The 17094-nt window shown below is 37.8% G+C and overlaps 1 protein-coding gene across 5 annotated transcripts in view; it reads right to left on the bottom strand.

Annotated features, from left to right (window-relative positions):
• Positions 1-1301: 1301 nt before the first annotated feature.
• LOC135475904 (solute carrier family 2, facilitated glucose transporter member 1-like) overlaps positions 1302-17094 on the bottom strand; it is a 51502-nt gene continuing 35709 nt past the window's right edge. For all 5 annotated transcript variants that reach the window (XM_064755856.1, XM_064755860.1, XM_064755859.1 and 2 more), the window contains 8 exons: positions 16197-16337; positions 15466-15603; positions 14157-14344; positions 13325-13435; positions 12081-12182; positions 10777-10852; positions 10152-10279; positions 1302-7803 (listed from right to left, as the gene is read on the bottom strand). In XM_064755856.1, coding sequence (XP_064611926.1) covers positions 7588-7803; positions 10152-10279; positions 10777-10852; positions 12081-12182; positions 13325-13435; positions 14157-14344; positions 15466-15603; positions 16197-16337 — 1100 coding nt within the window. In that variant the 3' untranslated portion in view covers positions 1302-7587. The remainder of the gene's footprint in view (positions 7804-10151; positions 10280-10776; positions 10853-12080; positions 12183-13324; positions 13436-14156; positions 14345-15465; positions 15604-16196; positions 16338-17094) is intronic.

The following is a 17094-nucleotide window of genomic DNA, read 5'->3' as shown; positions in this document are numbered from 1 at the left end:
GTGTATTGATTTTAGGTGTAATGTAATCTATGTGTATTTATGTCTTCTGAAATAAAGAACAAGTGTAATCAGAAGTCTGAATTCGTCTAACTTGCATTCATCTATACAATAGTTACTTTCTTGACTTTCTCAGAATTTATCACAAATATGTGACTGCATGTAAAACTTGGTACTGTAATACGGTGTTCTTAACAAATATCAAGGTATTTATCATGAGAGCTATATAAGTTATGTTGTGGTGTTTTGGTGCCCTTTGTGCACTGGTAGTGGCAATGGGAGATTCAACAAGCTGCACAGGAAGCCAATAGATAACAGTAGAACACACCCTTGTCTTCTGTGATGTTGCAGTGTGTGTGTATTTCATGTGCACAGATTTGGACTGTCTTGATACAGGTGGAAAGGAGTTTTGTGAATTCCGCATTACATTATCTGTCCTGATATGTTACAATGCTGGACACTGTCTAAATATCTAGGTTATATAATATTAAATATTAATACTTGGCTCATTGTTATATAACATAACGTGGGCAATAAAGCTATTATTACTCTACAAGAAACCTCTTCTAGCTGGACTTAGCCCATGTTACAAACACTGCAGCTCAGGAAACCTCTTACAGCCGAATGGAGCCTAGGGTTTTGCATATAGGAACACTGCGCTCAAGGGACAGCTAATGCAGTTGTACTGAGGCCGTTCAAGAGAACCCTTTTGCAGCTGGACTGCACCCACGGAGGAGCACTGCACCTCATCCGAACCCTCTTGCAGCTGAACCGAGCCCATGGAGAAGCAATCCAGCTTAGGGGAACCTTCTTGCAGCTGGACTTTCCATGGAGGAGCACTGCAGCTCATGCAGCTGGACTGAGTACATAAAGTAGGAAGGGAATGTCTAAATATAATGTTTAAATGAGAAAACCACCTGCAGCTTGACTGCATCAGCCCATGGAAGAGCCTGGCAGATCAAGAGAACCCAGTTGCAGCTCCTAAAGTAATCCATCAGAAATGAGTTTGTGGAAATTTATTTTTAAAATGTCCCCGTAGACAAGTAATGGGAAATTTTATGAAGATGTGACGTCATCACTTGGATGTAATCTGAATAGGTCACCTTAGTTTATGGTCAGGTTTTAAGCTAGAATGCTTTCCATGGTGCTTCAAAAATTCTCAAATATTAAATAGTTTCAAGGAAACCATACCTAGACATCACATTAACAAGATCTGATGCAGATTTCCTCTAGGATGGGTATATCCAACCCTCAATAATGTTGATTACAAATCTAAGTAATGAATAAATCAGATAAACTGTAAGAAAGATTCAAGAGTTTTTTTGCAAGTTTTTATTATTTCCACCAATGAAGACCACACTACTTTACAGTTAACTGTATTACATGACTGCACACAATGGTCATGATTGAAGTTTCAACATTCAATCCTCATCAATCCACAATGGAGAAAAAGAAACTCACTGGATAAACGGTGTATTTTTTTTCCCCCTTCAACATCTTCAATTCGTAAATCTAAACCCGACGATGGTCATGAATGAAACACTACAGGCTTGTTTACGCCATTACAATCCACCACAGCAATCATGAACAATATGATTAGAACAGATCAGATGGCTTTACATATCATTTGGGCGGAGAAGATTCAGTTAACATGTGGGGACATTCATCCAACAGCAGTGAGCATCCCTTGTAGACAGGTACCTGGCCAATCCTCCACCACGTACTCTGCGCTCTGCTGATAGGTCCTTGGCTTATCATGCCAAGTGTTCATGACTGCTGATATAGTTAGCAAACACTAAGAAGCTAACACTAAGAAACTAGCACTAACACAGATTCTCTCTTAGTTCTGAATAAAGTCAATTCCTCACGATTACTGGTTTCCAACTGACGACTGGAGATGCATGCTAAAACTCACTGAAAGCAGAGGTTGTACCCATCAGTAAGGGATGCACAAGCTGCTGTGTAGAGAATGGGCGGGTAATACATGAAGACACTGACACACGTACAATAATGCTGTAGCAATATTAAGAATAGTTATGAATTACATACATGTACACGTGTTTACCTTGAATAACATTTGGATACGCAAAGGATAAAAATGTCACAACTCCCAGTCATACATTTACACAGGCTTTTATTCTCCCACTATTGCCGGAAAAAAAAAACCCAACTTGGTTGTTGACCAAGGTAACCTAAATAACCATAAATTTTGTCCATGAATAACTTGCCCATTTTCTTACTGATTCTGAGAGTTTTATTGGTCTATTGGACTTAAGGTTTTCTTAAAACATGGGATTATATTCTACTGAAAAATTGTAAAAATCCAGCAACAGAAGTAATACTTGAGACATTTATTTGCCTCTAAACATGCACTTTTGTGGGAAAAATTCTAGGTCATTTAGGGTAAACACATCCTTTCCTTGTAAAATGGCTATTCGACCTCAATAATAAATGGCAGTGGAAATTTCAAGCTTAATGTAAGCTGACATGCCAATCCACCAGACAGTGCGCGGTTTCCTGCATATTTATTACTACTTTGACTTTACAGTAACGCAATATTGACCCTCATTCCATCTTCTGGAACTGTCAACGTCACAAGACAGGGATTGCTTTTTTTTTTTGTACCCTGTAGCCTAAATGCAAAATAGGGATGAAATACATGTATGCCTACCGATGTGGATTTTTTTTTCTTTTTGTTCCTTGTAGCCTAAATGCAAAATAGGGATGAAATACATGTACTGTCATGCAAGGTGCAAATTATCCATCTCATTCTTTTTTCAACAAAAAATAATCATTACATTAACAAAATTGTCAAATAGATGAAAGTGGGTATACTTTATATGTACATATATGTAGCAAAATATATGCACATGTTTAAAGCAGATGCTAACTGTGTAAAACATAGCTGTAAATATCATTATATACAAACATCCTATACCTTCTGTTTTTCATGTTACCAAAAGTTAAAAATTGTTTACTCCTGGCTTTGAACCCCAACCATTATAGTGTAAATTCTACAAATGCGCATTATAAGACAATTAAATATAAAGTTTTTTTAGTACATTTCCAGTTTTATACAAGCTTATTCCAAACATTACAGATTTCAAGTGAAGACCAGAGATGATAAAATGCATGGAGAAGATGAAAAGTTTGAAAACAGATATAGCTGTCAGTCACACATCTACAATTATTTCACAGCAAACATCAAGGGACATAACTCTGCCAAATGCTCTCGCACAACACAGTGATGAAATTACAGCCAATAAAAGACTTCCACGCATATATATATTTATATTCAATTGGATTTAACTGATGAGTAAGTTGGCAATGATCTTATAAAACTTCCAATTCTTCCCGAATTTAAACAAAATGAATTGCATTGTACTCTAAGTAATGGATATCTTTTGTTTCACATTACGTTAAAACTTATTTTGTGGCCAAACATTGCCCAAAATGGACAATTATATACACGCAAACATAATGAAGGTTGTACAATGTATAACTCATCGTAATATAAATGCAAAAAGAAAAAAAACTGACTCAGTTGTTGAATCCCCTGTAAATAACTTCAGCTTCTTATTTTTTCCCATGTAAGGTGACAGAATGTAAACTTACACAAAACTTACAACTCTATCTTCTATTTATTGTTTTTATTCATTTATTCATTTGATTGGTGTTTTACGCCATACTCAAGAATATTTCACTTATACTACAGCGGCCAGCATTATGTTGGGGAAAAAACCAGGCAGAGACCCACGACCATCTGCAGGTTCTCTACCTTCTAAAAATCCAGAAAACAAAGCTGAGTATATGTACATAATACAAACAGTAATGACCATTGTACACACGTCAAACAGTACTTCACATCACCTGTGAATTAGTAACAGTCAATACATGTTTTCTAACTTATACATGTTGCACTTCCGTCAAGCTTCCTCATTTCCACGCGATAAGACAGATCAGAATCAACGGCATACAAGCTGTTCAACCAACCAAATTCCATTGTAAAAGGAGAGTAATTACTAACAGATAATATTTCTGTAACGAGAAATAATAAAATGAGAGATGGTCCTCATTTTCCAGTGAGACTCGTCGTAAAGTCATGGCAAACACATGGCAATTTTTTCCAAAAACACCAAACACGAAAAAAAAAAAATGATTTTCTGCTACTGAAGTATGTTAAATAACTCCACTTTACCCTCTTATTTCAACGGTAGGTCAGTCTAAAAATAAGACTTCATTTGTGGAGGGAACAGCGCTTAATTTGTATCAACTGTTCTCTCCTTTTTCTCTTTTACCACATTTCTTGCCTGCCCTGTGTAGTTTTTAACACACCATGTTCAGATTGATTTATGTATTTGATTTGTGTTTTATGCCATACTTGAGAATATTTCATTTACACGACAATGTCCAGCATTATGGTGGGAGGAAATCAGGAAATGGGAAAACCCATGGCTATCTGCAGGTTGGTGACAGGCCTTCCCATGTTACGGCCAGAGAAGAAGCGCGCATGAGTTTCACTTGAGCTCACAGCGACAGAATCGGTGAGAAGCTCCTGGGTTTTTCAGACGGACTTCAACAGAACTATATATACGTATAAAGCAGCATCAATGTACTAACTCACTGTGCTTTGTACATAGTAAAATCTGTGAGCAGACGTGCTGTCCACATTATTGGTGAATTAACCACTTGTTAACTTTGCCCTCAAGTAGCTGAGAAAGCTGTCCCATAAACATTCTAAGATCTCATGATAGAGAATTGCAGAACAGATGGAACATGTCAATTCCATCAAGAGACAGAATGTTAAAATAAAAGAACACACATCTAATATTTGCATTCCACCAGGAATTAGAGTAATAAAACGAGAGTAGTAAAACTTCTAATATTAGCATTCTACCATAATTACAAGACCTTCCACTTTTGCATTCTACCACAAGATAGAACAATAGAGTACTATAGCAGACATCTCATACTGGTTTTCTAACATCCACAGACTCGGAGAAAATGAAAGTGGTTATCTGACAAAACGAAATTCATACCCTTAAGAGACTGATTAAAAATTGACTGACACTTCTCAAAAAGAGGAAAAATTAGCCAGCCCTCGTGTTGAACTTGATACCAGGCCATTAAAACTTGGCACTAAATATCCTAAATATCAGTACCTCACCTGCACTCTGCAACAACTTTTCCCAGCTTCCTACTGATCAAGGTAAGTACAAACTGCTACATTTTCTATCTGCAGTCTGTAGCGTTTAACATGCAAAGGGCGAAGAGCAGACATGCATGAGATATTCACCCTGTAGTTTGCGTTCGCTCCTTGGTGAGATAAGACATTTTGGTTACAGTTACACAACTGTAACATCAACAATGCAGCTCATGCAGCAACAGAGCTTGACCTTGACATTCAAGTACAAATGTATGTACATGTAAATTTCTGTGCACATAAACAATACATTTTCTTACAATATTAAGAAAAACAAAATGAAAACATTTTTCACCTACACATTTGACCAAGCTATGGATAATACATGTATTTTGTACAGCCTGTGGGCATATATCCAAGGCATGTTCCATATGGTCATAGGGAGATTTCAAATACATCTGAGTGAGTGAGTGAGTGCGTGCTAGGGGTTTAACGTCGTGCTCAACAATTTTTCAGTCCTATAATAACGAAGGAATCCTTACGGTGTATGTAATGTACCTCCTTGTTGCAGGACGGATTTCCACCACCCTTTTATCTAGCGCTGCTTCACTGAGACAACTTACCGAAGGCAAGTAATCCGCCCCGTCCGAGCCATTATCCTGATACGGGTCAACCAGTTGTTGCACTATCCCCTTCATGCTGAACACCATACTGTTACCCCATACAAGAATCACCACTGTTACAATCATCTTACAGATAACACCACATTTGTCATCATTGTGCAACACCACCAGAAACACTGTTGTAATAGGCATGATGTTTCTGTTACATGTACATTGTACACTTATATCATCATCCTGATAATGGAGTAATGGTGTCAGTGATGGCACTGTTACACTCATCCTGCACTGACAATGCTGTCAGGTAGATGCTAGTACTGCGATAATCAACATTCAATAATATCATCAATGGGAATAACATTGACGCATTATATATTTATTCTTACCATTGCACGTTGGTTACTACGAACATTTTAGAATAATTTTATAACATTCTCACTTCATGATGTCACTGTTAACAACAAAAAATAAACAAAAAACATGACGATCATACTGCAGACAGCATTTCCTACACTTGTTTGTACGTGTGTTTGAACAATCTATCTTGAACATCTACGGCTACATGTAAATTAGCCATTGTGCATGTACACTATGGCTCCCATTTGATAACTGGTGTATATTAGGAGTATGAGTACAATCCGATACATAAGTGTACTTATGCAGTACTACATGTAACCTGTAACTTGGAAACAAACACATCACCTGAAATTATCCATACTTCTACAGGAAGTAATAAATTAAGGTCACATTAACACGGATGACTCAAAATTCATTAAAATCATCCCAGAATGCTTCGAGACACTACACCTCTATCTGCATTAACACTGATCTATGTCTGAAAACACATCTGTACCTGTTTTAATGTATCAGGATTAACAATTTGTACATGAGCATTGTATCAAGCTTAACAACTACTTCAGTTAGCCTGCGTACAGTGTATCTACACTCTACAATGAGTACTAGCACATGATTTGCTACTGTCATGTAAAGTCAACGCTATTATTAACTATGATATGATCTTAAAAAAGGTTTCTTTGACATTTTCCAGCATGAGATGACAATGGTGTTTCTACACCAATAAAGATTTGACTAGTGACTGGAGTACAAGTCCTGAAGAATAACTTCCACCTGTACATGTCATCCTAAGCTTATCAACTCACTCTGTTGTCACAAACACTCATAATTACATCGCATTTTAAAGATAGGCAAAGTAGCTGTAAATCAGTAACAGTGTTCAGAATTTCAAACTGTTAATACGGTAAAACAACATCAAAAGATCCATCTACTTTTTACCACCATTTAATTTTGCCTTTTTTATCTATGGGCAGCTTCTTTTTACTTCAGATTGTTTGTTTTTTTTTTGTTTTTTTTTTTATCTCCTTGGAGTTTCCCACTACTTTTTTCCTCTTTTCTCTCTTTTTCGCACATCCTATATCAAAACTGCTACTAGTATAATAGTATGTATGTACATGTATTTCATTTAATGCCAGTTTTAAATAGAAAACATGAACAAAACCAATGAAAGAAAAGAACACTGTGGCCTAATAAATAATGAAAAAAAACCCCAATAAAAATATGATTTTTTAACACTTCAAACCTATGTCTTTAAAAATCTGTCAAAATCCTTTTGGGATTTAAACTCTTTCATCATGCATACAACTATATCTAACATACACCTGTTTTAAAACCACAAATCTACCCACAAGATTTTACATGTAGCCTTCATCACACACATTTTCTTCTCTGGTCTAGAAGTGTGCCCAACCAGTTGATTGGCCTTTCAAGATACCTTCAACAATTAAGAAAACATCCTAAACTAGATTGTTCTCAAGCTTTGGCTGAATCCATGAGTTCAACTTCATCTTTGGACGAGCCTCCCAGGTTGACCGTCCTGGATTTGCCCCGGGCACGGCCCATGGACACAGACTGGGCAATCTCCTCAAATGTTTTGTTCTTCGTCTCGGGCACAAAGAAGAAGATGAAGAGGATGCTGGCCACGAGGATAACAATGAAGACCACAAATGTGTAGGGTCCAGCAGCCTCCTGTGGAAGTGACACACAAAAATCGCTTACAGAATACATGCATATACTTAACACTTTGAACACAGAATTTGTTTTTATATTTGAAACAATCCAAAAAATACCACACAAACCTCAGAAGACAATTCCCTTTTGCACAGTAGCAGTGAATAATATCTAACAACCATGACAACCAATGAAAAAAAAAAAATGAAAAAAAAAAAAACAGTCAAGGACACACATTTACCATAATCAGGTGCAGGTTTCAAATAAGTTTGGCAACAAAAGTCCTTCAAGGTATTATCAAGACATTATCAAGAGGAATTTATGGGTCTTGGCAAGGTGAACAATACCAAAAGTATTCTTTTGCTTTTGCGTTGCCTTACTTTTGTGAACATAACTTTGGTACCTCTAAAGGACTTAAAGTGAAAGACAGCACCTGATTAATGTTTATGTCCACTGAAAAACTACCATTCAAAGTATTTTAAACCGACATTAAATATTTTTTTAGATTTCTTTCAACGCAGTAAAAGTTTAGTGAAACTTCATCTTGTCACAGCTTCAGCACGTCTCCATTATCAACAGCAAGGTGACGTCAAATTTACTCTAGCTCTCTAAAGTCGAAGGTATTTCATGTACCATAATAGTCTAAGCAATAGACTAGGGCAGATTAAAGTTGTGAACTTTGGCGATGATGGACCAAGTGATAAATAGCTTTCTCAGAAATTAGACGTACTGGAAGAATATTTCTTCCACTGCTTGAACTGTTGATACATTGTCCCTACTATATCATTTACAGAGTTTACGAGTAGCCTGCAGATGCACGGCCGGGGTATTTCTGGTTAAGTCGTAGCTTCCAGAGGGACTGTCCTGGTACAGCTATTCTGACCCTTCTTTAATGTTTACAAAATTACGATAGGATCGATGTACAATTGGATTAATGCTCAATTCTGACACAAATGAAAATAAATCTAAGCACCACTGAGGTTGATCTAGGGATTCGACTGTCGCTGGATTTTATACTTCAATTTTGTTGAGGTGGCTTCTAAGATGACAGCAGTGCTGATCTAGTTATCGTGGATATCAAATAAGCACTTCGGTTTAAACACGGCGTTTTACTGGATTTTACAAAAGAAAACAGGAAAAAAAAATCCCTTGTATGTGAGAAAGGCAAAGGGCAAAATTTTAATTCTTCAGTTCTAATAAATTCAGAGAAAAAAAGTGGTATCATAAGGTTTAATTAATTTTAAGCATGAATCGATGAGATGGCGTCTTTTCATTCCCATAAACCTTTGGCATCCCTGATGAATTTTTCACTTACTCTGACATCTGTTATTTAGCAATTGCATTCTGACTACAGACTATCATGAACGACAAAAAATGTATTTGTATAATTTGAACAGCGTGCCTAAGTACATCTAGATCTAGAGACGCGGTTTTTGGCCGAAAAAGTATGCTGCTATCTGACATAATTTGTGATACCGTTGTTGAATATTACACGGCTTTTAAATCAACTGAGTTTACGTCTGTGGCAAAGAAGAATACGTACATGTAAATTATCCATAAATAATACAGACCTGTCCCAGAACACTGCGTAAAATGGCCCTTTTGCTACACGTAAATAAATCTTTGTAAACAATCTCAAAATGATGTTTTATACAGTAGTTCTGTGTTATCATATGTGACTTCATGGAGTGAATGGATAAAGGCTACATCACAGCCTAGGCCGTGCAATCTGATAGCAACGTGTTTTACTGGATTAAATTCTCAAAATGGATGCCTCGATTCACACTAGCCATTTGAGCACTATTGTCATTTTGTTATTTGGTGAAATCTCATTAAAATAATAAAGTATGATAATTTTTAGAAAGTTTGAGTATCCTGTTTTTGATTGAAATATGTTTTAGCCAGACGCTGTCTTGCCTTCAACAAGACTTATGAATAAAGAAGTCATTATTTAAATAAAATGTTATCAGAATTTTGCCCTTACACATACATATTCCTTTACTTGAGCTATTGTTATCTGTGAACTAGTGAAAAAAAAGCTTAACTTTGCAACTGTTTACTTCAACAATGTGTCCTTGGGTGAAATGCAACAAGGTCTGAGGGCTATTAAAAAGTAAACCAACGCTTTATCTGCATATTCATAAGCTCAACCGGGAATCTCAACACTGTTATCACATTACAAAAAATTCTTCATTATAGAATGCCAAACTATGTATTGCTGGGCGAAACAAAAAGGCATAAAACCTAAAAAATTATTTTGCCATGCTTTAGTTTTGTGAGATTAAATCTCGCACTACTATCAGATGGTGACCTTAAACTCAGATTGCACTTTGGATTTTGTGCCCTGAAATGTCTTGCAATCTTACCTGAAGGAATCGGAAGCAAAGAGCTAAAACGAAGTTACACATCCACTGGAAGACGAGCGCGACGCTCATGGCAGTGGAGCGAGGGGCTTGGCGGAAGAGCTCGGAGACTACGATGAAGGGGATGGGACCTGCAGTGAGAACACGATCAGATCAGGTGATTACAACATAGCAAGTTCAGTAGCCAATAGGAATCAAATGTTTAGTTTTAAAAATGACTGGTTTCCGCACAACTGTAAAAAATTTTAAGGTGATATGAATCCAAGTCAGCTTATTTATTTCTTTCATTGGTATTTTTCATCTTACTCAAGAATATTTCACTTATACGATGGCAGCCAGCATTATGGAGTAAGAAAACTGGGCAGAGTTCGGGGGAAACCCACGGCCATCCCCAGGATGAGCTGGACTTCAATTCACAGCAACTGCATTGGTGAAAATCTCCTGGGTCATTACGCTCTGCTAGCGCTCTAACCAACTGAGCCACGGCGGCCCCCGCCACAGCATTGATGAGAGGCTCCCGGGTCACTGGGCCTTGCTGGCACGCTAACCACCTCTGTCATGGAAGCTTGTTGAATGAGCAGATTAAATACATGAAACTTGAAGACTTTGACACAATTATCCTACTCACCGAGCCCCAGAGCAAATCCCACCACGTAGGTGTGCATACAGATGATGCTGACGTAAGCCATAGCATTAACCTTGGCCTGCAGGAGAAAACATACATGTTGGTGTATCAGGTGTGCTTGATCCAAGTATTGTCAAGTCTGAAGACATCTAAATACATTACAGATGTACATATTATATCCCTTTCTCACAGCACGGCCATATCAGATCAAAATCGGTGACTGCTATCCACAAGCACTTCCTGAAGTCGCTGCGTGAAAAAGGACCTACATGTATGCATGTACATAAATCAAACTTTTCAACCTTCTTGACCCCTGATCTAACAGTTCTGATTATGAAAGTCCATTAAAGATGGACAACTGGAGGTTCTGATTATGCAAGTCCATTAAAGATGGACAACTGAAGGTAACAATAGGTTTCTTCTAAAGCTGTTTGTTGGACATATTTTATTAGGGGATTTTAAACTTACCTCCATATGGTTTAAAATTTACATAACGTTTATCCTGGGCTTTCGAAATCAGTATACAAAAGGAAAGCCTATCTTAAGAGTAGATCCTTGTGCCTCATGTCGTTTTAGTTTCGAAGCTCGCCATTAGCGATTTCAGAGATTCCACCCAACAGCAGCTTGCTCCTAAAAACAAGCTGTTTAAATGGGTGGGTGACCTTAAGGACAATAATTTGGTAGGGAGTTACCATTCAAAATCCTTAATGAAGCTCTTAAAAAGTTGGTTGAATTTTATAACATTTTCATTCAAGTTTAATTCATCTTAACACTATACACAGCAGAGGTACAAGTGAGATATTTACTGAAATTCAATTATTCCAGCTTTTCTTGGTTTGAGGACACTTTCACTTCAACCCCTGACTCACATTGGAGCCACTTTGGAACCCCTGACTCACAATGGAGCCACTTAAGCTGTTTCCAGAGAACCTAAGCCCCTGAGACCAAATTGAACAACCGCATTTTTCAGATAATACATTTTGTTCAATAATTCTGAATGAATTAAATCCACCATACATGTGTATACTGTCACTTGGAAGTTTTATGTGATGTTTGATTTAATTATACTGAGAAAAAATAGTGTTGGCACACAAAGTATCCTTTCAATGGCTTTATGTGCTTATAAAAGTGTTGTTTTCTTTTTCTTGCATACCAAACTTTAGGTGAAATACAGCTTGTCATGCACAAGGCAATCAATCAGGGCACTACAAATGCTACCCAGGGAATGCCACATGTCAAGCCTGAAGTACTGTGCAAGTTTGGTCTCAATGTCACATTAAAGCGGAAGCTAAGCGGAAACGCCTTACCTGAAGATTAAGTGAGATGGTAAGGACAAGCATAGAGATGGCCATGACACACATAGGCCAGATCAGGAGAGGTCGGCGGCCTGCCTTCTCCATGAGAGGAACCTGTAAAAAAAACCAGCACAAGGATAACACAAGCACAGGTACTTCTATGATAAGCCTCATGTAATGAGTCTGAGGATCCTGTAACAAAACCACCCCATGATCTATACAACTACACATACTTGTAAAACAGGTTTAACGGATAATCATACATGAAACGTTAGGATGTGTCGTAACAAATATACATTGTGAGTACAAAAAAAAGCTTCCTTCTCCATCTTGGGACGCAAAATATAAACTACTGTTTTTTCTAAGGCCCCAGTGGTCAGTCCAAAAACTCAGTAACCTGCAGTCATGAAGTTAAGGGTGATAGCTGTCAAAACAACTTTGAGGTGGGAAGAGCCCAAATGGGTGGCGCTACACTTGTCCTGCATTCCCACCAACTTCACTGATAGTTTCATGTCAAAACTTTTTTTAACAACTACTGACAGAAATTATGAACAAAACAGAGGGGTTATTAAAAAATAAAATATGTGTCAAAATATTTTAACAGCTTTATATTTTTGGCATAACATTCTTCACTGCCCTTATAAAAACTCTTTGTTTTAGAGTTCATTTTCCTCAAACTGCTACCAGTCTGCTCCATGAAAGGAACCTGAACCCGACAAATAAAACTGTGATAAGCTTCACATCTTCTGTGTTCCTCAACTACATCAGCTTGAACAGTGAGAGGAAAACAGAGAAAACAATCGACCATTGGCAACTCTGTTTCTAACTGTTTTTCCTATAAGCAAACATCACTCAAGGAGACATGGGATGACACATGGTTGTTATTACTTAACGATTTAACGTCACGCTCAAGAATTGTTCACTTTTATGATGATGGTCAGCTTTAGGGGTGGACGACCTCTGGCAAGTTACTAACGACTATTTCCCCCTGTGGGGTGCACCCCACATAGATGGAAGGCAAGTGATCTTCAATGATGGATGCTACGAACACAACTGGGTTGTCAACCACTTAGTTTTAACAAGACCTCACAAGCAATTGACAAGGGAATCTACAAATTCCCCGTCTAAAGTCAGTTTTGAGGCTTCACCTTGAACCTCCCAGCGATTGAATAGCAAATGCTACAGGCCTAATAGTCATACTGTTTGAAACGAAATAAGTGTTTTTTTTTTTTTTTGGCTGTTACTTGTGAACATACCGAGATAATGGTGGTGATGACATTGATGGTTCCTGTACCAACAATAGCGTATGGAATGGCTGATTTAGCTACACCGGCTCCAGTGAAGATAAACTCTGAGTAGTAGAACACCTAGTAAAAATAGATCACATACAGCAATGTCAACCATAGTAAATCTGTTATAACGCAAATGAAATGCTTGTTTTTTATTTCTTAATACACAGCATATGGTAGGGTCAAACTAATAAAACCAACAAAAAAGCTTCTAGGCTTTCTTCTTGGGGCGTGAAAATTCTTTAAAGGGATACACTGATTGGCTGGCAGTGGAGATAAGCTTTCCTGGGTTAATTCTTGCAGCTATGGTCACATTTCAATAAATGTACCATACCTAAAATTCAGCTGAAACAAGGGATAACTTGCCTATCTCTCACACCAGCCAATCAGAATCGATTCTGTACACCCTGAAACTAGAATTTCCTCAGGCCCCATTGGTCAGTACAGAAATTAAGTAGCCTGCTGGGTGACAGTGATAGCTGTCAAAACAACTCTGTTGGAGGCAGAGCCCAAACTGGCAGCGGTTAGCTGGTCCTGCATTCCCTGTGCATTCAACAATGACATTTTCAAATATTTTTGACCACTGACAGAAAATATGCATAAAATGGAGGGGTTATTAAAAAATACAAAATGCACTGCAAAAACCAAAATTTTTTCCTCATGTTTTTACGCACATCTTTCTTCAGGTACCTTAAAAACCATACTCTTCGCTTTATGGTAGCTATTCATGTATCCTTCAACCTGACAAAACATACACACAAAAGAAAAATTCCAAGTGTAGATCTTCTTTGTATCTTACCGCATTGATTCCAGACCACTGCTGCGCCACCTGCAGGAGAACAGCAATGATGAGAGGCATCCTCAGTTCAGGGGAGGTAAGCAGCATCTTGGCAGAGAAGGCAGGCTGAGCCATGGCCTGTTTGCCCTCTGTTCTCATCTCCTCCATATCCTCCTCTACATTCTCTGTCCCTCGCAGTGTTACCAAAGCTGAGATGCAAACCAGGAGAAAAACATGAACACAATCCCTTAGCTATGGTACAGTTCATGACATTTAACCTAAATGCACATTGCACAGTTTAGATTGAGGATATTGCAAAGTGAAAGTGAAAGGTACCATAAATATTACTGGAGAGAGATCTGGAAATGATAACCAATGAAATGTTAAGTGATGCATCTTTCCAGCTTTCATGAGAACAATATTTATGGTATTCAACCTTAACTGTGCAAAATCCCATTTATTTTTTATAATTTGACAAAATCCTGATTTTGAATACCAGAAGAAGTTTGGGAATGTTTTTTTTTAACTGTAGGCGTATACTCAGTAGTATTGGTTACACAAAACTTTATAAAACATGTTTTAGAATGTCATCCAGACGAGTGCAGATTGGAACATCACGTGTCAGAATGTATCTTTTTCGATGTCACAGCATCTTGGTGTGGAATATAATAATGCATTTACAAATGTTTTATTTATTTATTTATTTGATTTATTTATTTATTTGGCGTTTTACGCTGTACTGAAGAATATTTCACTTATACGATGGCGGCCAGCATTATGCGCAGGTTGCTGGAAGACCCATTTACAAATGTGATTTTTCACCTTTGTATAAACAAAAGACATTACTAAATTTATCCTATCATTAAAATTGTTTTATTATTCCTTTATTATAACAATGTGCACTGGAGAATACAGAAATTCCTTGTCCAATGCTGGAACTGAACCCCAGGGGCTGGGAGTTGCACATCTTATCACTGAACAACCCCCAACTCCCCTAAAATCAATCAAAAGACTACAGTGAAAATGTGCTGCTTTCATCCTAGATATTAAGCAAATCACTTCATTAATATTTCTGACTTTTGCCATGCCGGTATTTCTCGCCAAACCCCATATTGATTGGAAAAAGAGTTTTTAATAAGCTGAACAAACATGAATTTATGAGTTATACAATGACAGCCAAACACATGACCTCCCCATTAATAATTCTCAGTTTTTCATAACCAGTACTCGTCATAAAACAAGATCAGATATTGATGTGAGATGTGAAAGGAGCTTTTAGTAATGCTTGCTATATAATATGAATTTGTCAGTTATGCTGTCATAGCCGTACCTTTACGGGCACCCTCCTCATCCTTTTTCTTCAGCAGGAGAAAGCGTGGGCTCTCAGGGCAGAAGAAGAAGAGAACAAGGGAGATAACACAGGGGATACCCTGGAAGCCAACAAGGACCGGCCACAAGAGCTCAGTACCTGAAACAAAGCAGAAGAACTCCATGCTGATCACTGTTTTCTAAATCACAGAGTACCAGACTCCAGGTTCTGGACTTGATGAAACCAACAAATGTTAAGAAAAGGGATTTCCCTTTTGGTATACAATATGGCATACAATAAGGCTACATATATCTGTAGCTAGTGTGAGTGTGTAGGTCGCACGTTCTGACTTAAGACCCGAGTTATACTCTACACTTCCAGTGAAAGGGGGTCCCTCCTCTCAATCTTCACATTACTATGGACATCCCACTGTGACAAGATGGTCCCGATGTCTTAAAATTGATACATGTAATGATGAGAGAAGCAACAAAACACGAATAGCCGTTGTGAGAACTTACCCATCAACGTGCAGGACAAAGATCTGGGCCAGAAGAGCAGACGTATTAAGAACTTAGCAGTCAACTCATGCAGGCCGCAGGCCTGGGCCAGAAGAACAGACGTTGTGAAAACTTAGCCATCAATTCATGCCGGCCAAAGATCTGGGCCAGAAGAGCAGACATTGTGAGAACTTACCTATCAACCTGTGCAGGCCAAAGATCTAGGCCACAAGAGCAGACGTTGTGAGAACTTACCCATCAACTCGCGCAGGCCAAAGATCTGGGCCAGAAGAATGCCCACAGTGATGGCCAGCTGGTGACATGTTCCGATGGCACCTCGGATACTCTTGGGGGAAATCTCCGCCAGATAGAGGGACGCTAAGCTTATACTACAACCTACAATGACAGAAAATAGAGAAAATAAATTACCAATATACATGTAGTGTATTATATTTATATGTTATTGAATGAATACCAGCTGATTTAGCGGAGTTCCAGAGCTGAACTATGCACAGGTCATGTTTCCATAGTGTACTTAACGAAAATTCCACATTAACCAGTATTACACAAGGGAGCAAAATGTAGTAAACTTTAAATAGTGAGAATTACAATTTTAGACAAAAATGTAAGACAGTGAACTAAAAGTTCTCTCTGAATGGTGCTGGTACGTGTACAGAGAGAAAATCTGCAACATTTGCTTATTTCATTCTTGATTTTACACCAACATGAGACAGGAAACGAGATGGAAATCAAGAAACAAAGTTTAATGTTTGAGATTTTTTCATTTTTTATTCTTGCTGGATTGTTTTTTAATGTTACACTCAAGAACTTTTCACAATTTACACTATGGAAGGAGAAAATCTGATTGCCCAAAGGCCCCTATCAATATTTCTGATCCACGTATCTAGACCGTTGTTTGCAATCTACAAAATATATCAAAAGATGATTACACCCAAATACATACAACAATCAAGATACTGTAAACACTATCAAATTCCAAGTGACTGAAAGTTATGGGAGCAGCCATTGCGCAAGTGGTTTTTTATCAATGTGCTGAAAAATGCTCTTATGAAATTAAACTGGCAGAGAAACACTGTAAAACAGGAAGTTGTCAATTTAAAGTATTCTAGTTTGTACCAAAGAAAATGGTAAA

The sequence above is a fragment of the Liolophura sinensis genome, chromosome 9, assembly GCF_032854445.1.
Source record: "Liolophura sinensis isolate JHLJ2023 chromosome 9, CUHK_Ljap_v2, whole genome shotgun sequence".
Taxonomy (NCBI): Eukaryota; Metazoa; Mollusca; class Polyplacophora; order Chitonida; family Chitonidae; genus Liolophura; species Liolophura sinensis.
The sequence above is the reverse complement of the archived record's forward strand: the minus strand, read 5'-3'. Positions and strand labels throughout refer to the sequence as shown.